This window comes from Mustela lutreola, chromosome 2 (assembly GCF_030435805.1).
Source record: "Mustela lutreola isolate mMusLut2 chromosome 2, mMusLut2.pri, whole genome shotgun sequence".
NCBI classification, from domain to species: Eukaryota; Metazoa; Chordata; class Mammalia; order Carnivora; family Mustelidae; genus Mustela; species Mustela lutreola.
The window spans coordinates 5210197-5235152 of NC_081291.1; the positions used below are offsets into that span (position 1 = coordinate 5210197).

The window sequence follows — 24956 nt, forward strand, 5'->3', positions numbered from 1 at the left end:
GCCCCCGCCGCGTCTTAACTCCGCCCCCAGCTCCGGCTCCACCCCCAACCCTGACCCCGCCCCATCCCGGCAGGGAGCACGAGCGGGGTTGGTGGCGCCACCTGCCGACGACCAGTGCTAGCTAACCGTTGCAGACTTGAACGTGACACCCAGCTAAGGGATTTGTAAGTGTCCATCACCTCCCTTAGGCTTCTCATTAATTCTGGGAGGGGAAGAGAGAGGAACCCGTATGATCACACTTTACAGAGGGGAAAACGATAGTCTAGAGAGGTTAGGGGACGTGGAAAAGCCTGAAGCTAACGCCACTCTTCATTCACTTGCTCATTCATTCATGCAGTAAGTTCATTCACTCGGTGTAGTAAACATCAATAAGAGGCTTGTTATGGGGGCGCCTGGGTTAAAGCCTCTGCCTTCAGCTCAGGTCATGATCTCAGGATCCTGGGAACGAGTCCCGTATAGGGCTCTCTGCTCGGCAGGGAGCCTGCTTCCCTTCCTCTCTCTCTGCCTGCCTCTCTACCTGCTTGTGATCTCTGCCTGTCAGATGAATAAACAAAATCTTAGGGGCGCCTGGGTGGCTCAGTGGGTTAAGCCGCTGCCTTCGGCTCAGGTCATGATCTCAGGGTCCTGGGATTGAGTCCCGCATCGGGACTCCCCTGCTCAGCAGGGAGTCTCTCTCTCTCTGCCTGCCTCTCTGCCTACTTGTGATCTCTCTCTGTCAAATAAATAAAATCTTTTTTAAAAAATCTTTAAAAAAAAGAGAGAGAGAGAGACTTGTTATGAGGCAGGCACTGTCCTAGGCTCTGGGGACACAGGGTTGAGTAGGACAAATATTGTTGCCTTAATCTAGGGAATTAACCAATTGTGTAATTAATTATTAATGACAAAAATGATAAATTGTATTAAGTGTGGGGAGGACATATCATGGAATAATTTGGAAAGTCCAAAAATACTTCCTTTAGGATGAAGCAATTGAACTCACAGCTGACACAGAATAGAGGTGAACTAAGAGAGAAAGAGGGTAGAAGAATCCTAGGCAGAGAGTTCAGGTACATGCAGAGTCCAAGGTAGGATGGAGAATTGCCTCAGTACTCCTCTCCCCTCCTGCCCGCCCTCTATGGAATATATAGAGCAATTCAGTTACCTCAGTTACATTCTGTTGTGTTGTACTAGCTTTATTTTTCAAAAGTGAAAAGATAAATCATAACATTGCTTAAAAGGTTAGCAGAAGTAGAGGAAGGGGACAGAGATACAAGTTAGACTTGTAAAAATGTACCTTGTTTTATATATTTGGCTTTACAACCACATAAAATATGGTATATCATTATAAAACAAAGTTGAAAATGTATAGATAGCCCTAAAAATGAAAATAAAACAAAGGAACTTCTGTATCCAGTTGGTGACGAAACAAGAAAGAGATGAATGCCTAGTGATTTCAAAACACAACAATTTGACCCTACATACCACTACTATATTTTTGATGGTGATGTTGCAATTGTTATCCTGAGCCTGTTGCATATTTAGTATGGGATAAAGCAAAAGCAAAGAAGTTCTTATGATGTCAAAGACTGGGATTTTAAGAGGGAGTGAAGGAGATACAGATATACAGTTAATTATGTTAGTAAAAACCCTGTAACCTTGAACTTGAATCGGGAGTGTCACAGTATATTTTATCTTTGCAAAAAAGCAAACATTTCCTAGCTCTGTCCACTGAAAAGATCTGAAACAAAGACTGACTTTGTTGCCATTAGCACTCCTTAAGCCCAGATCATAGTCTCTAAATATCACTTCCAGTTGAATGAACCAGGGAACTTTGGGGAAATATCTGGTTCTGGGTCTGGGGCAGGAAATGTACAAGATGAACCTGGCACAATATGATACACCAGAAAGCACAGGTCTCCAAGACATTATTACCTAGTAATGGGAGTCAACTAAAAAAAGCTCTCACTGGCCACAAGTGGAATAATTTGCCCTTCAGTAAGAGTAATGACTACAGTAGATCCAAAGACATTGGGGTGCCTTGGTGGCTCAGTCATTAAGCATCTGCCTTTGGCTCTGGTCCTGGTCCCAGGGTCCTGAGATTGAGCCCCCTGTTGCCCACCCCCCACTCAGTGGGGAGCCTGCTTCTCCCTCTCCCACTCCCCATGCTTGTATTCCCTCTCTCTCTGTCTTTCTCTCTGTCAAATAAATAAAATCCTTTAAAAAAATATTAGAATAACATTGGGGCACCTAGCTGACTCTGAGTAGAACATGTCACTCTCTTTTTTTTTTTTAAAGATTTTTTATGTATTTATTTGACAGAAATCACAAATAGATGGAGAGCCAGGCAGAGAGAGGGAGGGAAGCAGGCTCCCCGCTGAGCAGAGACCCCCCAATGCGGGGCTGATCCCAGGACCCTGAGATCATGACCTGAGCCGAAGGCAGTGGCTTAACCCACTGAGTCACCCAGGCACCCCAGAACATGTCACTCTTGATCTTGGGTTGTGAGTTAAAGTCCCACATTGGGCATAGAGGTTACTTTTTATTTATTTATTTTTAAAAGATTTTATTTATTTATCTGACAGAGAGATCAAAAGTAGGCAGAAAGGCAGGTGGGGGGCGGGGAGCAGGCCCCTCGCTGAGCAGAGAGCCCGATGCGGGGCTTGATCCCAGGACCCTGAGATCATGACCTGAGCGGAAGGCAGAGGCTTAACCCACTGAGCCACCCCTAGAGCTTACTTTTTTTTTTTTTTTAATGTCAAATTTACATCATAAAAGTTGCAGAAGTAATACACAGAGCTCTCATAGACCCTTTGCCCAAATTACCCAATTGTTAGCATTTCTGAATCCTTTATTTTTAGTAAAAATAAAATATTTTTTAAAAATCTCTAAGTAGGCTCCACACCAATGTAGCGTTCAAACTCACAACCCTAAGATCAGGAGTCACAGGCTCTATGGAATGAGCTGCCAGGCATCCTGAATCCTTTACTTTTTTAATTTAATTTTTTTCAAAGATTTTATTTGTCAGAGAAAGAGAGAGAGCACAAGCAGGGAGAGCAGCAGGCAGAGGGAGAGGGAGAAGCAGACTACCCATTGAGCAGGGAGCCTGACACTGGGCTCCAACCCAGGACTCTGGGATCATGACTTCAGCTGAAGGTGGACACTTAACTGACTGAGCCATCCAAGAGTCCCCCTTTATATATTTTTAATATTGTCTCAAGTTTATTTATTATTTTATTTTATTTTATTTCTTTTTTTTTAAAGATTTTTTATTTATTTATTTGACATAGATCACAAGTAGGCAGAGAGGCAGGCAGAGAGAGGAGAGGAGGAAGCAGGCTCCCCGCTGAGCAGAGAGCCCGATGCGGGACTCGATCCCAGGACCCTGAGATCATGACCCGAGCCGAAGGCAGCGGCTTAACCCACTGAGCCACCCAGGCACCCCTTTATTTTATTTCTTTAAGTAATCTCTACCCCCCCCATGTGGGGCTTGAACTCATGACTCCGAGATCAGAGTTGCATGCTCTGCCGACTAAGCCAGCCAGGCACCCCTTCAGGGTCTATTTTTCTTTGTTTCTCAGTGTAGGTTTCTCAAGTGTAAGCACGCTTGTCCACATCATCACAGGACCACCTTCAAAGCCAGAAAATTAACATTGATCCCATATTACCACGTAATTCCCAAAGCCCATTCAAAGTTTCCAATAGAGTCCTTTAAAGCTCCGGCATCCATTCCCGATCACACTTTGTGTCTTTCTACCCCCCGGTGTCGTTCATGCTGCAATAGTTCTTCCATCTTTGTCTTTCATGACCTTGATAGTTTTGAAGAGTATGAGCTAATTATTTTGTAGAAAGTTCCTCAGTTTATGTTTGTCTAATATTTTGTTAGGATTTGTGCATTTGGAAAAGGAACTGCAGAAGCGATAAAGTGTTCCCAGTGCATATGTTAGGAAGCATAGAATGTTGATTTCTTCCATTACTGAGTATGCCAGCCTGGTTAAAAAGTGTCTGCCAGGTCTCCAGCCTGAGATAGTATGTTGCACTTGTCAATAGTGCTTTATGGGAAAATTCTTTGAAATTGATCAGATATCTCTGGTTCCTCAACAAATCTTCTCTTGGTAGGTTTATTTATTTTTTTTTAAGATTTTATTTATTTATTTGATACAGAGAGAGAGAGAGAGAGATCACAAGTAGGAAGAGAGAGAGGGGGAAGCAGGCTCCCTGCCGAGCAGAGAGCCGGATGTGGGGGATCCCAAGACCCTGGGATCATGACCTGAGCCAAAAGTGGAGCCCACCCAGGTGCCCCACCTGGTAGGTTAATTAACTGTTGATGACACTTGAATGAATTAATGTTTTAATTTTGTTGTGGTGGTGGTTACTTCAGACAAAGAGGGTTTTATTTTTACTTACAAGAATTCTGGAGGAGAATGGCTGCTGGCACTGGTTTGGTCAAATGAGTGATCAAATGCTTTGGTCTGAGAGGCTCTTTTTTTTTTTTTTTTTTTAAGATTTTATGTATTTATTTGACAGAGAGAAATCACAAGTAGATGGAGAGGCAGGCAGAGAGAGAGAGAGGGAAGCAGGCTCCCTGCTGAGCAGAGAGCCCGATGCGTGACTCGATCCCAGGACCCTGAGATCATGACCTGAGCTGAAGGCAGCAGCTTAACCCACTGAGCCACCCAGGCACCCCTGGTCTGAGAGGCTCTTAACCTTTTTCTCATGATAGTGAGACAGCTGTCGTGGTTCCAGGCATCACATCCTCAGTCAAGGCAGGAAGAAGGGAGTGGCATGGACGTGTTACCTCGCCTTTTTTTTTTTTTTTAAATCAGATAATGGTTGCCAAATGTTGATTTTTTTTCCTTATATACTAGCTCAACAAAGTGTTCCAAAGTGGCTTTTTCTTGTATTTTTGCCTGTTCCAGCTCCGGAAGCAACCATTTCTCCAGGAAGCCCTGGTTCCCCATTAAAAATCAAGATCTGGGTGCTGGTATGCTCACAGCTATTGGATTATCAATTCTTACTTTTCTCATTGCAATACATGTGTACATATGTACCTATATATAGACATTTATCTACCTATATACCATCTGCCCATCCATCCATCCATCCACCCATCTTTAAAACCATGAGTGCACACCAATATCCCTAATTTTTTTAAGATTTTATTTATTTGACAGAGAGAGACACATCGAGAGAGGGAACACAGGCAGAGGGAGTGAGAGAGGGAGAAGCAGGCTTCCCACTGAGCAAGGAGCCCGATGCGGGGCTTGATCCCTGGAGCTGGGATCATGACCCCACCTGAAGGGAGACAATGACTGAGCCACCCAGGCATCCCAGATTTACTCATTTTCCACTCCCCTGCCCCATGTGAAAGCTAACTCCTAGATACACACTAGTCAAGACCCAGTCCCAAACATATACCTCCTAACCAATTCCATTCCCATCCGGCACACTGTTTGAAAGCTTGTCCCCAACGAAGGAGTAAATCCATGCATTTTAACTCAAAAACAAAACAAAACAAAACAAAACAAACAAACAAAAAAAAAACCCAGTCACTTTTGAAGCCTTCATGGGAACCAATTCAAAATCTTGAAACTTATGAAATTCAGAAATTGACAAGAAAGGGACAAACGTAAGTATTTATGCTGACCTTTACAATCTATCTGGACCTCAGGTTAATCACACAGATGAAGAGACACTTCTCTTTATAGATATATTCCAGAAATAAATGCAGAAGGCTAGATTTTGAATACAACAGATTTGTAACCCCTAATGGACTGTGAATCTAGGTAATGCTTTGCAGCCGCTACAAACAACACAGATAAGAGACCCGCTGGCATCGTCTGTCTCCTGATGTGTGCACACAACTCCTACGGAGGGCTCAGCCCTAAATCTGATCAAACTCTAGATCCAGCTGTTCATTTACAGGAAATGCAGGGGACAAAGGCCCAAGGGAAATAACACCATAGGTCCATAGAGACCAAAAGCAGATTGGTGGTTGCCGGGACTAGGGAAAGGGAAATAGGGAGGAAATGCTAAATGGATATGAGGTTTCTTTTTGGAGCGGTGAAAAAAAAAAATTCTGAATTAAAATGTAGTGTTTGCACAACTTTGTGCAGGTACTAAAAACCACTGGATGTGCATTTTAAAATGAATGGTGTGCCTGCGTGGTTCGGGTCATGATCCAGGGGTCCTGGGATCAAGCCCCATATCGGGCTCCTTTCTCAGCAGGAAGCCTGCTTCTCCCTTTCCCTCTGCCTGCTGCTCCCTCTGCTTGTGTTCTCTCTCTGTCAAATCAATAAATAAAATCTTTCTTTAAAAAGATTTTATTGATTTGACAGACAGAGGTCACAAGTAGGCAGAGCAGCAGGCAGAGAGAGGGGGAAGCAGGCTCCCTGCCGTGCAGAGAGCCCGATGCAGGACTGGATCCCAGGACCCTGAGAGCATGACCCGAGCCAAAGGCAGAGGCCTAACCCACTGAGCCACCAAGGCACCCCAATAAATAAAATCTTTTAAAAAAAGAAATATTTAGATGGGGATCATGTCTGGGATTTGCACACAGGAAGAGAATGGGGTCAAGCCAGATTGGTTGAAGCTGGGTAGTGGGCTTATCATTAAGACTATTCTGCCTTTTTTTTTTTTTAAGATTTTATTTATTTGATAGTGAGCAAGCAGAGAGAGAGAGAATGATCATGCAGCGGGGAAGGGCAGAGGGAGAGGAAGAAGCAGACTCCCCACTGAGCAGGGAGCTCGACATGGGACCCTGGGAACATGACCTGAGCTGAAGGAAAACACTTAACTGACTGAGCCACTCAGGCGCCCCTTTCGCTCCACTTTTTTTTTTTTTTTAAGATTTTATTTATTTGTGAGAGAACGAGAGCACAAGCCAGGGGAGCCGCAGGCAGAAGCAGCAGCAGCAGACTCCCCACTGAGCGAGGAGCCTGATGTGGGACTGGTTCCCACAATCCTGGGATCATGACCCGAGCTGAAGAAGGACGCTTAACCGTCTGAGCCACCCAGGCGCCCCTCTCCACTTTTAAATGACATAATATATTTAGGTTAACACAGTTTATGGAAAAATTAAACCCAGAGTTACCCAGTGACCCAGCGATCTCATTTTTGACTATCTACCCAAAAGAATGGAAACCAGGGACCTGAGCACCTATTGTACACCCGCGTTCATCACAGCATGGTGCACGACCCCCAGCAAGTGGAAGCAACCCAAATACCCGCTGATGGATGAATGGATAAATGGGAAGTGGGACGTCCGTACAAGGCATGATCGTTCAGCCTTTGATTAGAAGGGAAAGCCTAACATCCACTGCAACACCAAAGAACCCTGAAGACATTGTACTAAGTGAAATAAGCCGGTCACGAAAGAACAATGGTGTATGATTCCACTTACAGGAGGTCCACTCGAGGAGTCAGATTCACAGACAGGAAGTAGACGGCGGGTGCCAGGGATGGGGCAGGGGTGGTGGTGTGGGGAGATGGTATTTCACGGGGCCAGAGTCTCAGTTTTCCAAGACAAAGAGTTCTGGAGACGGATGGTGGGGGCCGTTGCTCAAAACAATGTACTCTGAGCTGTACGCTGAAAAATGGTCAAGATGGCCAATATGATGTCTATTTTGCCATTACGGAAAGACTAACGAACAGGGCCTGGCACTGAGGGACATGCTGGGCTTCCTACATCACGGAAATCAGAGTAACTGAAACGACATGGCTGGACTGTGACCCTCAGGGGGACAGTGCTGCTGTCAGTCTTGTTTCCTTGTATGTGCCTCGGGCCTGGCCAGTCCACGGAGGTGCAGGAAAGATCTAATCTCTGGACTGCCTGAAACCTTCCAGGGTGCCTCATTACTTCACTGGGACTCCCTGAAGCCTTTGCCCTCTCTCTGCCCTCCCATGCGCACCCTGCCCGAATCCAGATTCAGCGCCCCCAGGATCTGAGTGAATGGCCACTGGAGTATGTGTGGCCTACTAGATCCCGCGCTGTCCTGTTGCTGGCCTTGGCTCAGGATGTCCCCTGGCCTGGAGCACACACCTTGGGTCACTCCAGCTTCCCTACCGAACAGCCCCCTGTGTCTCAGGGCTCCTCTGGAAACACTGCCTGGGTTTGCCCAGCTAGCCAGGCAGGACAGCCAAAGCCTGACATTGGGAGGGAGTAGACCCTGGTCTCTGCCGGTTCTTCTAGGGGTCAAGGGTATAAGTGGCTTCAGCCAGAGGGTAGAGCTTCTAGAACAGGGGCAGGCACTCTGGTGAGTGTCCTCTGGAGAGGACACATTGGGTCACATGGTCAGGGCAGGGATCAGGGTGGGGGGAGATAGCGACACTTCCTCCATAGTGACAAATGGCCCTCAGGCCATCTCTGCCCACATGGACCAGGGGAGAAGCTGGATCCTGGGCAGAGGCAGAGAAACTCCAGGCCACCTGCCTCCCCTCCATCACCAGCATCCTCCCTTTGGGCCTCCTTAAAGGTCAGCCTGGGATCAGGCGAGCTGGGGTGGCAGCGGCATGACCAACGTCCCCTGGATGAGCCCCTTTTGCCTGTCCTTGGCAGGACCCCAGAGGAGGTAGCAGCCACGGGCAGCAGACGGAAGCGGGGACAGTCCAATCCCAGGGCTGGGAACAGGGAGCAGTAGGTACAGCTCAGCCCCTGCCAAGGGGCATCCTCATCTCCCAGAAGAAGTTGAATACATCCCCCAGCCACAGGGTCAGCTAGGAGAGGGTACCCACCCCTCCCCCGCAGGCCAAGGGCCCTGCGCCCAGCTCGTGGGCCTCCGCACTGTCCCAGGTGGTGCTTGGACCTGGTCTTCTAGCTCCCTGCGGGGCTGAGCCAGGTGGAGGCAGCCCGCAGCAGGACGTGTGCCTCGGGAAGCAGGGGGCCCAGGCGTGGCCGCCTGGCGGAGAGAATGAAGACAAAGGCGCAGCGGCAGGTTTCTGTACAGGAAGTCGGATTATACATTTTAGTAACGGGCGGGAGAAATGAGGCATCAGGGCAACAGTGCGGGGGGCTACAGGGAGAAGAAGAGATCGAGAGCTGGGGTTTGGCGTCAATCTTACAAAGTGTATAAAGAATCTGTTTCTCTACAATAACAAAAAAACCAAAGGCTACAAGAGCGGTTGTATATACAAAACACGGAGATATTGCTTCACTTGCAAACGGGTTCCTGACCAGACGGGAGACAAGACAGAGAGGGGCACAGGGAGGGGCTGGAGAGCGCGCTGCGTGCAAAAAAGGAGGGAGGGGGGAGAGGGGTCTTCCCCCAGCATAAATCTACAGGCAGGAGCTGGAGTCGCGCACGCACGGGAGAGTCGAAGGCGTGTGCCGGTGCTGGCTGTGCGTGGGGGAGCAGGGGGGCCGGGAGCCAAGAGTGTCCGCCTGTCCCGGCCCCCTGGCGCCTTGCTCTTCGAGCATCAGCTCGGAAGGGGGTTCTGGATGGGGATGGGGGGACCGGTGGGGCCAACTGGCCACAGAGGGAGGGAGGCAATCGCTCCCTGGAGTCTGCCATGGAAAGCTGGAGAAGCCCGCTTGGCGCGCCCCTCCTCCTTGCCTCTGACCGGCCCTTCTAGGCTGCCACCCTCCCTGGCCCGCCGGGATGCACACCGGGACCCCAGAAAAGCAGGCGTGGCGACCCGGGCGTCTGGCTTTCCTCGAGCGGGAGAGCAGGTGCCACTCAACTCCTGTTCTTCCTGGGCCCCCGCCAGCCATGCGGAGCTGGATGTGAGGGCAGGAGCCGGTCACGGTCACGGAGGGACGGAGAGGGCGGGGCCGGGGAGCGCAGCGCGGGGCGGGGCGGGCAGAGGATGAGGACGCCTGCGCTCGCGCGGGGCGCAGGGCGCTCACAGGTTCTGGCAACACTGCAGCTTGCTGGGTTTCTGTCCGTCAGTGGTGGGCGGCACGCTGATGTCCACCACGTTGTTGCCGGGGGACTCGTCGTGGGCTGCGCGGTCCGCGATCTGCTTCTGAGACACGATGCGGTAGATCTCTGCAGGTGGGGGAATGCGGGGTGACCCATCTGGCCTCCAGGGAGCACAGTCCCCTGGGCGGAGCCCAAAACCTCCTCTCAAAGGACCCCCCCTTTACCCTGTGGGGCACCCCCATCACATTGGGGTGGGGGTAAATGGTGGCAGAGGCTGGGCCCCTGGAGGCTCCCACCGGGACACCCGATGCTGGCTGGGTGCCCAGCAAGGGCGGGTCCCGTGTCTGGTCAGGGAAGTCCCGCCCTGCCCGCCCCCCTTCAAGCCTGGCCTGTTCTCCTGTAAGATCAGAGGCCCCTCCTCCTCAGAATAAAGGCCCAGGGGCCCCGTGCCTCTGTGGCTGACCCAGCGGGCTGTTCTCCAGAGGGGCCACAGCAGAGTGCCCCACGGCAGCCAGGTGGAGGGTGTCTCTATGTCCTCAGGATCTGCCCTGATCCCATGAAGCGTGCCATGTCTGTCCGGTCTGTCCAGACCGGCTTGTGGCTTTCGAGACTAAAGCTTCAGGCAGGGGCTATGCTCTGGAGCAGGCAACCGGGCGGGGGTATCCTCCCCAGGCCCACACACAGGGAGCATGCTGGGGTAACTGTGACGCCAGCCTAACTCTGTGACTACCTGTGAGGATGTTCTTGAAAGCTTCCTCGACGTTGGTGGAATCCAATGCTGAGGTCTCAATGAAAGACAAGTTGTTCTTTTCTGGAACAAAAAGAATATTTCCCAGGTTGGCGGTGGGGCTTGCCTGGCCCAAGAACTGAATGGTGGGGGCCAAAGAGATAGGACTGAGACGCCCAACCCTCAGGAAGGGGATGCTGGCTGAGGCCCGGGACACAGTGAAGATGGCAGCGGACTGGGGCAGAGGTGAGCTGCCTGCCTTCCAGATGCTTCTCTGATGCCTCAGACACAGTCCCACTTTTAGGAATGTGGCCCCCGGGGTAGGCCCCGGGCAGGCGTCCCCCAGTGACACCCGTGCTGTACCCCAGCCACACCTGTTCCGGCTCCTCCGCGCCTCACCTGCAAAGGCACGAGCCTCGTCAGTGGGCACAGCCCGCAGGTGGCGAAGGTCACTCTTGTTGCCCACGAGCATGATGACGATGTTGCTGTCAGCGTGGTCCCGCAGCTCCTTCAGCCAGCGCTCCACGTTCTCGTAGGTCAGGTGCTTGGCGATGTCGTACACGAGCAGCGCACCCACTGCGCCGCGGTAGTACCTGCGGGGGACAGCATGTGAGCCAGGGGCCTCCCAGGCTCTGTGTGCAGCAGCCCCTTGGCCCCCATACCTGGGGCAGGGAGGCACAGAGCCCGCCCGAGGCACAGTGGTCCACTGGGACTTGGCCAGTTGGACCACCAAGGAGACTTATGGACACCCAGCCATTCCACGGGATTAGGGACTTGAGAAGGTGACCAGGCCTCCGTGGCGTCCCAAGGGCACACGTGACCAACAGGAAATGGCAGGATGCTGGGGGGGTGTCTAGGAAGAGGCAGCCCCAGTGGGTCCTGGTAGCAGGGACCGCAGGGAGGCAAGGGGTGCCAGGCCTCTGCGGGCGGACGGGATGAGGGCGGGACAGCGTCTGAGCTGAAGCACAGAGGGAAGATGGGGGCAGACAGGCAGGGCAGGCGAGCAGGCGAGCAGGCAGGGCTGGGGGGCGGGCAGAGGGTACAGCCAGCATCCGGTGAAACCACAGTGCCTCAAGGGATTCCAGAGCTCAGAGGGACCACAGGACATGCCTACCCTAGGGTCACAGTGTGGCCAGGACTGGACACTGGTCTTCCCGACAGTCGCATAGCTCCCGGAGGTCTTGTACCTCCCCCTGCCCCCCCCAACTCTCAGAGGTGTGCTCTCCCTTTCTTCTGCCAAACTCCTACCCATCCCGCAGGGCCCACCGGCCCCACACCCATGGCTTCCTACGCCACCCCAGCCCTGTCACTCACGCGGAGGTGATGGCCCGGTAGCGCTCCTGGCCAGCAGTGTCCCAGATCTGCGCCTTGATGGTCTTGCCGTCCACCTGGATGCTGCGGGTGGCAAACTCCACGCCAATGGTGCTCTTGCTCTCCAGGTTGAACTCGTTGCGGGTGAAGCGTGATAGCAGGTTGCTCTTCCCCACGCCCGAGTCCCCAATGAGTACCACTTTGGGGGCAGGAAGGAGAGAGGTGAGACTCTGCAGGCCAGCTACCCTGAGCCAAGACCCATACACCACCCACATCCACCTGCACGACTGTCAGTGACCCCCTGGGCGCTGCACAAACTGGGAAAGCCAACATCAGAGCAGTTGGAGCCGTCCTGGAGCCCAAGACACCATATTTCCTGTGATGCAGAAGCAAACAGAGGCTTTGGACTTCCAGAAACAGCCACCGTGGACAGAGCAACACCTCTGCTGTCTCAGGTCCTTCAGAGCAGGGCTGCCCCAAGGGCGTACGGACCCAGATATCCCAGAGGGTACAGAGTGGAGATCCATTAACCCCTGAACCTCCCCTGCAGCCTGGTGGCCAAGAAGTCTCCAGGGCTGGGCAACCTTGGGTGAGTCACTTAACCTCTCTGGGCTGCCTTTTCTGCAAGAGGGGGACTTGAGGAGAAAAGGCAGAAGCAGAACTCCACTAGCATCTAGCATGCTAAGGCAGGCGGCGGGGGCGTGGGGATGGGGGTTATTGCTAGGGTCTTACCTACAAGGGTCTGCCACTGGAGTTCTAAGCCACAGGAAATGAGAAGCCTCACCCCCACACCGAGTCCTCCTGGGCAGGGTGGAGCAGGCCCCTCCCATCTATCCCCGTATCCCTCTCTTCATTAAGTTTCCTACCCCAGCCAGAGAAGCAACACCTCTAGGGGCCAAGGCGCCCCAGGCTCTGTGGTAGGGTCACATGAGATGGTCCAGGAGGGGTGTGAGCCCAAGAGGCTGTCCTTAGACCCAGGGCACGCTAGAGTCTCACGTCTGTGTATGCACAGTGTGAGCTGCACATGCACGCGTGGGTATGTGTGCCGTGTATAAGAAACAACACAGGGCCGTCTGACCAGACACTCCAGGTGGAAACCACATGGACCCCCTCCACGTGTGGACCTTGGCCTCTGACACCCAAAGGTGCGTCTGTCCAGTGGAAAGCCATGGGGGTTGTAGGCTTGGTCACCCACACCCAAGTCCTTCCTCGATGGAAAGTTGTGTGTGTGCACGGCCAAATTCCCACAGCTTCTGACCATCTTCCTGCGCCCGCCCCAGCCGCGCGCGCCCCCGCGTCCTTGCGTTGACTCTCACAGCAACCACCAAGCTGTTTTCCTGGAGGCCGCCAGAGGGCGCAGGTGCCCACAGCCCTTGGGGCTCCCACCTCCCAGAGGTAAAAGTCCAAATCCTCCCAGAAGTCCAAAAGGCCTTGCACTACCTGCCCCTCGCCCACCCCGCCCTCCCCTCCTCCCTCTCTCCCCTTCGCCCATTCTTCTGCAGCCACAGGGGCCTCCTTGCTGGGCCTCCGAGATACACAGAGGCGCCCTGCGCTCGCCTATACCGTTCTTCCCCCAGGTACGTGCCTGGTATCTGCCCCCTCCTCCTCGGTGGGGTCCCACAATGGCACCCAGTGGGTCGAGGAGCAGACCCTCACTGTCATCCTCTTAAAAGCCCTCACCCCTCCCCACCTGCCTTTCCTCCACAGCTCCCCCCTCCCCCAATCCTCTCACGCTCTCCCCAGCCTATTCGGCCACAGGGGTGGGCATCTCAGGCAGTCCGAGTCCCTGCTGTGCCCCCAGGACCTGGTGCAGTGCCCAGCACCCAGAAAGCACCCGATCGCTGTCTGCTGGACAAACAAACCCAAAGTGGCTTGTGTAGTCTCCCAGCCCCACCTCCTTCCACACCTGGAAGATGCCCAGGTTACCATCCTCAGGCCATAGGGGAGGCAGGGGGCAGGCAAGACAGCCTCTCTGAGCGGTCTGCTCTAGAGCCAAGAATACTAAGAAGGAGCAGAATGCTTAATGAGTCTGTCTAATGAAAGCCCCTGACGTGCACCAACTCCCACGAGTCTCTCGTAACCCTACAAGTCAGGCAGCAGGACAATGCCATGCCTATTTGTAGGCCCACTCTACCTCCCAACCCTGCTCACCAGACAGGGACTTGCCCAGGGCCACTGGGCTGGAAAAGTGGTCTGTCAGCATTTGAACCCACATCTCCTGCGTCTGGGGCCGAGCTCAGGGCTCTGGGTCCAGCCTCCTTCTCTCGCACTGTCCGGGGCATCCTGACCCTCGGCGTAGCTGGCAAACTCCTGCTCATCCTTCAGAACCCCTCAAGCCAGGCCTCTCCTCTCCCCGCTAACCCCTCGTGGCCTGGCCTCCATGACGTGGTTGATAACGAGGCCGGTGTTGTCTCATGCCCGACGGAAGCCTGGGAGCTGACCTCAGAGAAAGGAGGAAAGAGGTGCAGACGGACATGGGCCTGTGGCTCTAGACCATACTGTGGGGCTCACCACCTACACCCACAACCTCTCACCTCCTTCCCAGGTGGCCTCGGAGACCTGGCCAAGGCCGGAGAGGCTGGCTCACAATTCTTACGCCCTTGGAAACGGAACAGGAGAGAAGGCCTCGTGCCATCCCTACGCCCTCGCTCCCTTCCAGCCTGGGCCCCATCATCTCCGCTCTGGCCGAGCCACCAATCTCCTCGGCACTTCAGGGCCAGGCCCAGCCCTAAAGGCTTTGTGACTGTGTTCTCAGGCCCAGCCCAGGGGCAAATGTTCCAATTATCCTTTCCCTTATACAGCCGGGGGACACTCAACCCACAGTGACCAAGTTCCGGGTCCAGGATCACCCAGTGAGAAAGTGGACGCCAGAGCAGGAGGAGAGCCCCCAGCCCCTGCCCAGCTGAGCGGCAGGAAGGCCCGGCTGCTCGGACTGGCCCGTGGAGAGAGGTGCCCAGGGCGGCAGCAGCCAAGCTGGCCCCATGTGCAGGGTAGGAATGAGAACAGCATTGTCCTGGGCACAAGCGATCTGCTGTCTTGGGGAAATAAAGGGCCCTTGAGGACACAGCCCCTAGAATTTCCACAGAAGTCGGTGGCATCACTGGCCAGGAAATAGCACCCCCCACCCCAACATGCCACTTGGCTGGCGGAGCAGGCGAGCGCAGTTGGCAAAAACAAAGAGCGGCACCTCTTGAAGCCCTGGGTCCTCCGACCTGCCCCATGACAGTGTGGCACCCCTGGGGCCTGCCCGCTGACACTCAGGTGGACTGTGGCCATTTGGGTGGGAGGGGGCGGTCACCCCTACCCAGGCAGAGCAGGCCCCTGCTTCTCCCCCAGGAAGCCAGCCCTGACCATCCCAGGGCCCAGAGACTGGCCCTTGGGGGCAGTCCCGCCACAGTTATATTCTGGGGAATCAGAGCAGAGGACAGATCGGGGCCCAAAGCCAGGGCACAGGCAAGGCCACCGTGGGCCAATGGGGGAAGATGGCATGCTTTGGTCCTTATTGGTGGGTCTGGGGGGGGGGGGCCCTGCCCAGGCTGGAGAGCATGAAGGCTGCCTCAGGAGCACTCAGCAGAGGAGGGTGAGCACAGGGCTGGCCTGTTTCCGGGCTGCTACTCTTCCCTCGCCCCCTTTCCTAAAAGGACTCATCGATGGGACAGGGGTGGACAGAGCCCAAGGGACGTGGTCCTGGGCTACCCCAGCAGCTTCCCACTTCAACCCACATCCTCAGAGGCCAGGTGAGTGGCCGGGGACCTCTCAGAAGTCCCTGGTGGCCCTTGGGGCCATAGCTGCTCCCGCTGTGGATCCCACAGTCGGGTCCAAGCCAAGAGAGGTCAGGGTTGCCCCAAGGGGCTGATCTGCAGGCTGGGAAAATGGCCCATGGCTGACAGGATAAAATGTTTAGCAGGCTGAACATGAAAATCTAAAATTAGGTACAAAAAAACAACCTTACTTGGGAGGGGGGAGATGCTCAGTGAGGAAAACACCCTGGGGGATCTGCTGGCCTTGGTCTTGGGAGGTCAGCGGAGCCAACGTGTGATGTGGCTGCCAAAATTACCACGGCGGTGGCCAGAGGGTGAAGAAGGGGGCAGTCAGTGTCCCAAGTGGGAAGTGTGGCCCCTCTGTGCCAAGGGAAGGGCCAGAAGTTACTAAAGCCTGGGGGAGGCTGAGCACAAGGTCAGGGGCAGGACGATCGCTGGCCCTCTCCTCCTGAAGGACCCCTCGGACAAGGCGACGGGGCTGTGGAGCCTCAAGGTAAGGAAGTTGGCCCCTGTCAACCCTTCTGGTGTGGTCTCTACTTGGGACACCTCTCTAATGCCCATACCTGATCCTCTGCAGGCCACGGGGTCTCAGGAGGGTCCCAGGGACAGTATACTCAGGCTTCTAATGCTGTCTTCCCACGGCAAGCGGTGTGACAATGGTGACTTGCCTACCTGCTGGCTTCTCTCGTTCCTTCTTTATGTGCCAGACCCATACAGTTTCCTTCTCCCATTTGAGTGAAAAATGGAGTGGATTTCAAGAGAAACATGCAGAGGTAATTGGGAGACCTTCAACAAGACACACGAGTGACCGTGAGGTCTCAGATGCCGGCAATTTGGGAAATACTGATCTTGTGGGTTTGACTTTCACTTCTAACCCTGTGTGAGCAGGGCACCTGCTGACTCAGAAAAGGAGGCTAGTGGGGAAGGGCAGCAGGCGGCAGGCGGCCCCCACCTGCACCCCCACCCTGTACCAGTGGCCACCCTGTGAACCCAGATCTGGGCTTCCAGTAAGCGGACTCGGGGATGAATCCCAGGAAGCGCACAGCCGCTCCATTGCCCCTGACCCAGTAACTGGACTTCTGGGAACGTACTTCAAGGAAATAACCCAAAGGGCAAAGGATGACTAGTGCAAATACTTGAGCTGGGTTATTTATAACAGCAAGCGGCTGAAAATAACAAGTGGGCAATGGCCCCAGAAACCTGGAGGAGACGATTGGGGTTAAGGTTCCCTGCCCTGGCAGTCCAAATCCAGGTGGGTGTCCAATGGGCACCTGGGGAGTAGTGGCCTCAGGGCTCCAGCTGCAGGATGGGAGGCCTGTCCACCTGTGGCCAGTCTGTTTGGGGGACTCACGGAAGAGCTTCCCCTGCCTTTAACGTGAGACCTCAGGGCGCAGACAGCACCGGGGATAACTGCTGACCACACAGCTTCACCTGCTAGTGATTTAGGAGCCTGCATGCAGCTCCCCAGGCCTACGGCGCCATGTGACAGTCCTGGGCCTCTGTGCAGGCACTCCCCCAGCCCAGAAGCCTTTTACCATGTGGATATCCCAGGTAGGGAGCACTCTACCCCACTCTCCATGTCCCCAAGGTCCCCAGCCTTCCAGCCTCACAATGTGGGATGATACCACGGACACAATGGTCAGTGTCGGACACGGACCACGCTCCCAGCGACAGCCAGGCTTCTCCGGCGAGGGGGATGCGGCCAGCCGCTGGTGTGGGAGGCAGACCCGCACACGGCAGGCAGAAGGACAAGGTACCTCATGCGGGCCCAGAGGTAGCTATCAAGGGCAACCATTGTCAGCCAGGGAGCCCAAACAGACGGCCCGTGGCCTGGCCAAAGGCCAGGCTGGCACAGAAGGCACTGTGAAGTCAGTGACTCTTTTTTCTTTTTTTTTAAAGACTTTATTTTTAATTGATCTCCACACCCAAAGTGGGGCTGGAACTTACAACCTGGAGACCTAGAGCTGCATACTCTACCGACTGAGCCAACCAGGCGCCCCTAAAGCCAGTGACTTAAGTCACTCCACAACCCCAGCAACGTGGAGGGACTCTCCCCAGCTTGAGCGGCCAGGCAAGGGAGCTGGGTGAGCAGTGGCTGCCTCACCTGCCAAGGCCGTACTGCAGGCTCCTAGAGCCCTCTGTCCCCGGGGCAGGGGCGATCCTCCAGCAGGTTGGCCGAAGGCCAGTCCATCAGTGCGCATGTGCTGGGGGAGGTGGTCTGACAGGCTTAGTCCCACATACACTCCTTGGGTGGTAAAGCCCTCAGCTGACAGCCCTGGGTTCAAATCCTGCTCCAACACTTTGCAAACCTGCTCTGTCTCTCTGGGATCTCAGTTTCCAGGTCCCTAGAGGCTGGATACTACCGACGACCTCGCAGGACTGGGGTGAGCATTTCAGTGAATCCGTGAAGTGCTCAGAGAAGGGCAGGCACTTGAGTAGCTCTGTTAAGGGTTCTAAGAGCTCAAAGATATTGTTACTGTTAACCACCAAGCCTTCGGTCCGCCACACACGGTCCCCCCGCCAGGCGCCCTTTCCACGCAATTCTGGGTCAGCACCCCAATCCAGGGTCCCCCACCACGCATGTCCCCTCGCGTCCTCGCCCTTCCCGGGCCCCGCCCCCAGATACGTTGCCGCCAATCAGGACCGGCTCCTCCCACTCCGTGAGAGCACCACCCCCACCTGCCCCGTCCCAGCCCACTTCTTGGGCACGCCCACCGCACCCTAGCCCCGCCTCTGACGGCCCCGCCCCCATCGCGAAGGGAGCTTTCCACCCAGCCCGGCCCGCCAAATGCTGGGGAGACCCCGCCCCCAGAAGCCCCGCCCCTAACGGCCTCTCCCACCGCTTGGGCCCCACCCCCTCCCGGCCCCGGCCCCGCCTCGGCGCATCCAGAGCCCCCGGGCCTCTGTGGGCCACCCGCTCCGCACGGCCGCACACTCCAGCCCAAAGCCGACCGAGTCCAAACTACCCCGGCCTTGCCGGCTGCCTAACCCGCCGGGCCCCAAGTCCCGGGCTCCGGCCTGGGCCTAACGGCCTGGAGGGTAGCCTCAACCCGCCTGCCCGCATCCTCGCTACCGTCCCCTCGCCCGTCTCTGTCCTACAGACCGCACCTTTGAATAAGTAGTCGTACTCGTCGTCCCGGGTCCCCATTGTCCTGGCGCTTCCGGCGGGATCGGCGACTCCGCAGCCCCACCACAAACACCCGACGGGGGCGGAGCCGGCGCCGCGCAGAGCGGCGGGTGGATGACCAATCAGAGGCGGGTAGCGTGTCGACCGGCACCCAGGGAAGCCAATCACAGGCGGAAGCAAAGCTTCAGGGGTGGGCGCCGTCTGGGATCCACCCTTCTCGCCTTCGGTCTCCTGGAGAAAGGCGGAAGGAATGCGGACCTTTCTGAAGTGACGGCCGCATCAGCCTATCAGATGTAGTCTCTGGAAGGCGGAGCGGAAGACTGTAAGAATGAAACAGATTGATGGAGCGAGTAACCAATGACAGGCTTGATTCAGACGGTCCGGGATTACCGAGAGGACTGTCCAGGAAGGGAAATGGGGCTACGTCCAGGTGATGTTACGCTAGTTAACGTCCCAATGACGTCATAGGTTAATCCGCGCTGCTCTGCTTCCCCCCCCACCCCCCGCCCACCTCCTCTTGCCCTCCCGGTATATGACCGTTTCCGGGCCTCTGAGAGGGTTCCCCCTCCCCCCATCTAGGGGTTCCCTCTCCGCCCTTGGTTGGGTTTCCATCACTATATTCGTGAGTCATTAAGGTACCCCTGCTACCTCAGTTTCCTCCGCTGCATGACGGGAGAAAACCACTTCGTGGAGTCTTTGGAAGATAACTAGATCATCTGGAGACCTAACGACATACTAAGTCAACCGTCCACTTTCTGTCATTAAGCCTTTAACAAGGACTTATAAAATCCTTCCAGGACGTCGGACTCTCCAGCACGATCTCCCCTTCTCTATCCCCTTGCCCCGTGTTTTCCCACCTTCCTGCCCCCCAGGATTTACCACTACCTGACATTAGACTGTATTTCTGGGGGCGCCTGCCTGGCTCAGCCGGTGGAGCATATGCGACCCTTGATCTCAGGGTCGTGAGTTCAGGCCCCATTTGGGCGTAGTGCTTATTTAATATGTGTGTGTGTGTGTGTATTTCTTGATGCATTGATCTCTGTAGTCTCCTGCCAACGGAGCATCAACCCCATGAAGGCAAGGGCTCTGTCTGTCACTGCTGGTGCAATGTCCCCAGTGCTGAGTAAATATTTGATCAGTGATGAATAATGTAACCAGAGAGCTCTGTGGTGGTGATTTTTTATAACTATAATTATAATTATCACAGTTGCCTCCTAGACCTCATCCCTCCGTTGTCCAGCAGGCATCCGAGACACTAATTAGTCCTCTTTTCCCATATCCGCTCCTCCTTCTGTGACTCCATGTACCCCACGTTACCCCCGCCTCCATTCCCTCCCCTCCCCCTGCCCATCTCATAGCCCGAAGTCGTGGATTCTTCTCTCCTCCTCTTTTAGTCCCCTGCTTCTTCCCGCCCTCCCTCCCCTCAGTTGTCTTTCTCCTCCCTCCTGAATTCCCGACCACTTCTCACCCCCACTATTGCCACTACCTCCATCCTGGCCCCAACATCACTCTCTGGACCTGAACTGTTGTCTGTGCCCAGATCTCCGTGCTCTGCCCTCACCCCACACAGTCTGTTTTTTTCCACAGGAGTCAGAGGAATCCTTTTTTCCTTTTTTTTTTTTTTTTTTAAAGGGAGGTTCTATGCCCAACACGAGATTCAGTCTCACCACCCCAAGATCAGGAGTCACATAGTCCACAGGCTGAGCCAAGCAGGAGCCCCAATCAGAGGAGTCTTTTAAAACATAAGTCAGGGCCCCTTGGTGGCTCAGAGGGTTAAGCCTCTGCCTTTGTCTCAGGTCATGATCTCAGGGTCCTGGGATCAAGCCCTGCATCGGGTTCTCTGCTTGGCGGGGAGCCTGTTTCTCCCTCTCTCTGCCTGCTTCTCTGCCTACTTGTGATCTCTGTCAAACAAGTAAATAAAATCTTTAAAAAAAAATAAAAAAAGAAAACGTAAGTCAGATTGTCCCACTCCCCTGTTTAAAAATTTTTCAATTCTTCCTTTAATAAACATTTACTGAGCTCCTACTAAGTGCCAAGCAGTGTTCTAGGTGCTAGAGATGCAGCATTGACAAAGATGAAGTCCTTCACAGAGCTGGCAGTCTAATGGGGTCAGGCCAACAAGAAGCCAGTAAACAATCTGCACAAGATAATTTCAGAATGGGAGGAGGGCAGTGAGGGGAGTAACTTGGATTATGTGATGATGGTGACACTCCTTAGCTAGGAACCCAGGGAAGGCATCTTGGGGAAGGTGGCATTTGCACTGTTTGGGGGAAGAGGAGGAGGTGATGGGAACAGCATTTCAGGAGGACACAAAAGCAAGTGAGAGAGACTCCGATGGGTCTGAAAAGCCAGGTGGCCATGGGGGCTGGAGAGTGGGGATCAGGGGCCAAGAGAACGGACAAGGTGAAAAAGCCAGACTGGAAGCCAGACCAGAGGGGACACTCCCAGGGACCTTGTCAGCACACTCCCGCGCAGTTGGCTTGAAGCCTTGCACATTCCTGCACAAATGCCCTCCCCACCCACCCCCAGCTCACCATCCTAGCTTCCTGCCCAAATGCTGCAGCCAGGTGGGGCTATTAAATGGTTCCCCAGTGAGCTTTACTTCCTGCCAAGGTCGCTAGATTTTGCTCTCACTGTGCCCTCTTCCTGGAATACCCTCCTCCTACCTTCTCTGTAGGAATTTCATCCTTCTTTGAAACCTGACTCAAAAGCAACCTCCACCCTGAAGCCTTTTCTCCTGTCTGGGTTAGCTCCTCTCCCCGCAACCCTCCAGGACAGCTCATAGTAATACTAGAAATGTTGACTAATGTTTATATGGTGAGCTAGGAGCCAGGCACTGTTTGCAGTGCTTTTCATTTACTGCTACATGAAATCCTCACAGCACCAGGAGAACAGAAAGGGGTAGGGATCGGAGGGTGGGGTACCAGAGGCTCCCTGCCCCCATTTTCCAGATGAAGGAACTGAGGCCTCAGAGTTTAACAGACTATCTCTAGTCAACTAGGAGAACGATGAGGTTGAAGAGTTCCAAATCTGGAATCGGACGGGTCTGGATTCCCAACCTGACTCTTGTTTGGTTCCCAATCCTAGTGGTTATTTTGTTGTTGTTGTTCCTGGATGGAAGAGGTGGTGATGACAGAGGAACAGAGAGGGTTGGGGAGATAAGCTCTCTTGGCAGAGGTTGAGAATTAAGAGGGCAGAGGTGAGGGAACCCCCTAACACCCCAACCTACCTAGAAGGCACATCCCACCACCTTCAGGCACAGTGGGCTCAAGGGAGACTCTGCAAGCCAGCCTGGGACAGGACACCCCCAAACAAGGAAGCTAGAGAAGGTCTGGCCTCCAAATGAGGAGTTCATCACCCACACTCAGCCAAGGTCCCAGCAAAGCTCCTGTGTCCCCAGCACAACCAGGAAGGAGTCACAGGACCAGAAAAGCACAGACTTTTCCTTTAGCAAAGGAGGCCCCGACTGCTTTCCCAAGAACATTTAAAAAACATATTGCAAAGATATGTTTTCCTATTAAAACAGCAGCTGGGGCTCAGGGCTCAGACAGATGTTGTTTTTCCCAAACATGTGTCCTGGAGACAAGGCATCACATCATTCCAGACCACATGATATGAGTGGCAATTTTAGGCAGTGAATTAAAGACCGTTGAACCACTTGCTGAGAAAGTTGTATCTTTTCCCCCATTTCTCAAGTATTATCTATCAGGAGAGAGGCTTGCTCTCTTTTGCTCATACCTCTTGAACAGTTTTCTACCGCTTATCTCCCTTTCTTTTTTTTTAAATTTTTTTTTAAAGATTTTATTTATTTATTTGACAGAGAGAAATCACAAGTAGACGGAGAGGCAGGCAGAGAGAGAGACAGGGAAGCAGGCTCCCTGCTGAGCAGAGAGCCCGATGCGGGACTTGATCCCAGGACCCTGAGATCATGACCTGAGCCGAAGGCAGCGACTTAACCCACTGAGCCACCCAGGCGCCCCTTTTTTTTAATTTTTAAAAAGATTTTATTTACTTACATGATGGGGGTGGGAGCAGAGAGCACGAGCCAGGGGGAGAGGCAGAGGGAGAAGCAGATGCCCCACTGAGCAGGGAGCCCAGTACAGGGCCCAATCCAGGAACCCTGTGATCATGACCTGAGCCAAAGACAGACACTCAACCAACTGAGCCACCCGGGTGCCCCTCATTTTTTTAAAAAAAGATTTATTTGTTTATTTATTTATTTGAGAGAGAGAGAGATCAGAGAGGGGAAGGGAGAGAGAGTCTTAAACAGACTCCTCCACACTGAGTGTGGAGCGCAACGTGGGGCCTGATCTCACAAACCCAAGATCACCACCTGAGCCAAAACCAAAAGTTGAACACTTGACTGACTCTGTGCACCCCCCCCCCGGATGCCCCCCATCTCCCTCTCTATACAGAGCTCCAACACAGGCTGAGAGCCTGCAGGAGACAACAGGATCAGGTTAGAATTTTTCTTGCCCATGTTTAATTGTGAATTTTTAACATTTCGAGAAATGAAAAGAATCGTGTAGAAAATATCTAGATTCCACTATTAACATTTTATTTTATCACATATCCGTCTCTCTGTCCACCCACCCAACACTCTGATGAATTTCAAAGAAAGTTGAAACTTTGGAGGACTCTAATGTATGGCATGGTAACTATAGTTAGTACTTGAAAGTTGCTAAGAGAGCAGGGGTTAAATGCTCTCACCACAGAAAAAAACAACTAGGGTGTGATGGAGGTAACCGCTCACACTATGGGGGTAGCCATTTTACAATACATACGTGTATCAAATCAACGCATTGTACACCTTAGACTTACACAATGTCTTATGTCAGTTGTATCTCAATACAGCTGGAAAAAAATAAAAATGAAAGAAACTTGAAGACATCAGTCTGCTTACACTTGAGCACGCATATCATTAACTAGAATTCATTATTTTTTATGGCTCTTTTTCACCTTAGAGGTGAAATTTACATATAATGAAATACAACCTTAATTGTGCATTCACAGAGACAGAGGCATATAGCTTTATGGAGGAGTAACCCACCTCTATCAGGGTTCAGAACATCACCATCACTGGAGAAGCCTGCCTCATGCCCCTCCTCAGTCAATCCCACCCATCTTGCCAGGGTCTCAGCCACTATTCCTAGGGTTTTTCCCCATCCAAAGTGTTTGGCCTCATTTTGGACCATCAGCTATAGGCCAGCCAGCCTATCTGTAATATGGAGGGGCTTTGAAGGTAAGCATGGTGATGGTAGGAATCTTTTTGTTCACTAGAGTATCCCAAGTAAGGACTTGGGATGTAGTAGAATCTCAATAAATATTAGTTGAGTTTATATATATATATATATATATATATTATGTCCAACTTACAGGATAATTTCTGCAGATGTGGTTAAAATGGGAAGAATTTATCCAAAACACTGAATGAATGTACACACTAGAGCTGCAGTGTCCAGTACGGTGATCATTATCCCCTGTGGTTGTCAAGCCCATGAAATATGGTTAGTCCTGGGCCTCCTGGGTGGCTCGGTGGGCTAAAGGTCTGCCTTCAGCTCAGGTCATGATCCCAGAGTCCTGGGATCGAGTCCCACACTGGACTCCCTGCTTAGCGGGGAGGCTGCTTCTCCCTCTGCCTGCTACTCCCCCTTATACGTGCTTTCTCTCTCTCTCTCTCTCTGACACATAAATAAATAAAATCTTAAAGAAAAAAGTTAATAAAAAATATGGACTGTCCCATTTGAGATGTACCTTAAGCATAAAATAAACACTAGGTTCCAAAGAATTGGTATTTTTAAAAAGTGTATATGCCTTAATACAATATATTAATACTATATAATAACCTGTATTAATTAATGTATTAATGACTTGTACATAACCCCCATGTTGAAAGGCAATATTTTGGTTATACTGATAAAAATACATTTTATTTTTTTTTTTTAGAGAGAGAGAATGCATGTGAGGGGCCAGGGAGACCAGAGGGAGAGGAAAAGAGAGAATCCCAAGCTAAACATGGAGATGACATGGGGCTCAATCCCACGACCCTGAGATTATGACCTGAGCTGAGATCAAGAACTGGGTGCTGAACCAACTGAGCTACTGAGCCACCCCAATAAAAACACACCAATAAAATTCATTTCATATGTTTCTTTTTACCTTTCTTTCTTTTCTTTCTTTTTTTGTTTTTTTTG

The 24956-nt window shown here is 52.8% G+C and overlaps 1 protein-coding gene and 1 long non-coding RNA gene across 2 annotated transcripts; one reads left to right on the plus strand and one right to left on the minus strand.

Annotated features, from left to right (window-relative positions):
• The first annotated feature begins 55 nt into the window (after window positions 1-55).
• LOC131823413 (uncharacterized) lies at window positions 56-5030 on the plus strand. The gene is made up of 2 exons (XR_009350578.1): window positions 56-164; window positions 4896-5030. It is a non-coding gene; the product is annotated as an uncharacterized LOC131823413 (long non-coding RNA).
• Window positions 5031-6807: 1777 nt separating this feature from the next.
• RAB11B (RAB11B, member RAS oncogene family) lies at window positions 6808-18886 on the minus strand. The gene is made up of 5 exons (XM_059159756.1): window positions 18744-18886; window positions 11878-12073; window positions 10963-11156; window positions 10567-10647; window positions 6808-9962 (listed from the first exon to the last, which is right to left on the minus strand). Exons 1-5 carry the CDS (start codon window positions 18781-18783, stop codon window positions 9817-9819), a joined length of 657 nt encoding a protein of 218 aa, XP_059015739.1. The 5' UTR covers window positions 18784-18886; the 3' UTR covers window positions 6808-9816.
• Between the last annotated feature and the right edge of the window lie 6070 nt (window positions 18887-24956).

Coding starts and splice junctions, on each gene's coding strand:
- RAB11B (XM_059159756.1), bottom strand. CDS start 18,783: ATGGGGACCCGGGACGACGAGTACGACTACTTATTCAAAG. Junction 12,074..18,743: donor GTACGACTACTTATTCAAAG/GTGCGGTCTGTA, acceptor CTGCCCCCAAAG/TGGTACTCATTGGGGACTCG. Junction 11,157..11,877: donor TACCGGGCCATCACCTCCGC/GTGAGTGACAGG, acceptor TGTCCCCCGCAG/GTACTACCGCGGCGCAGTGG.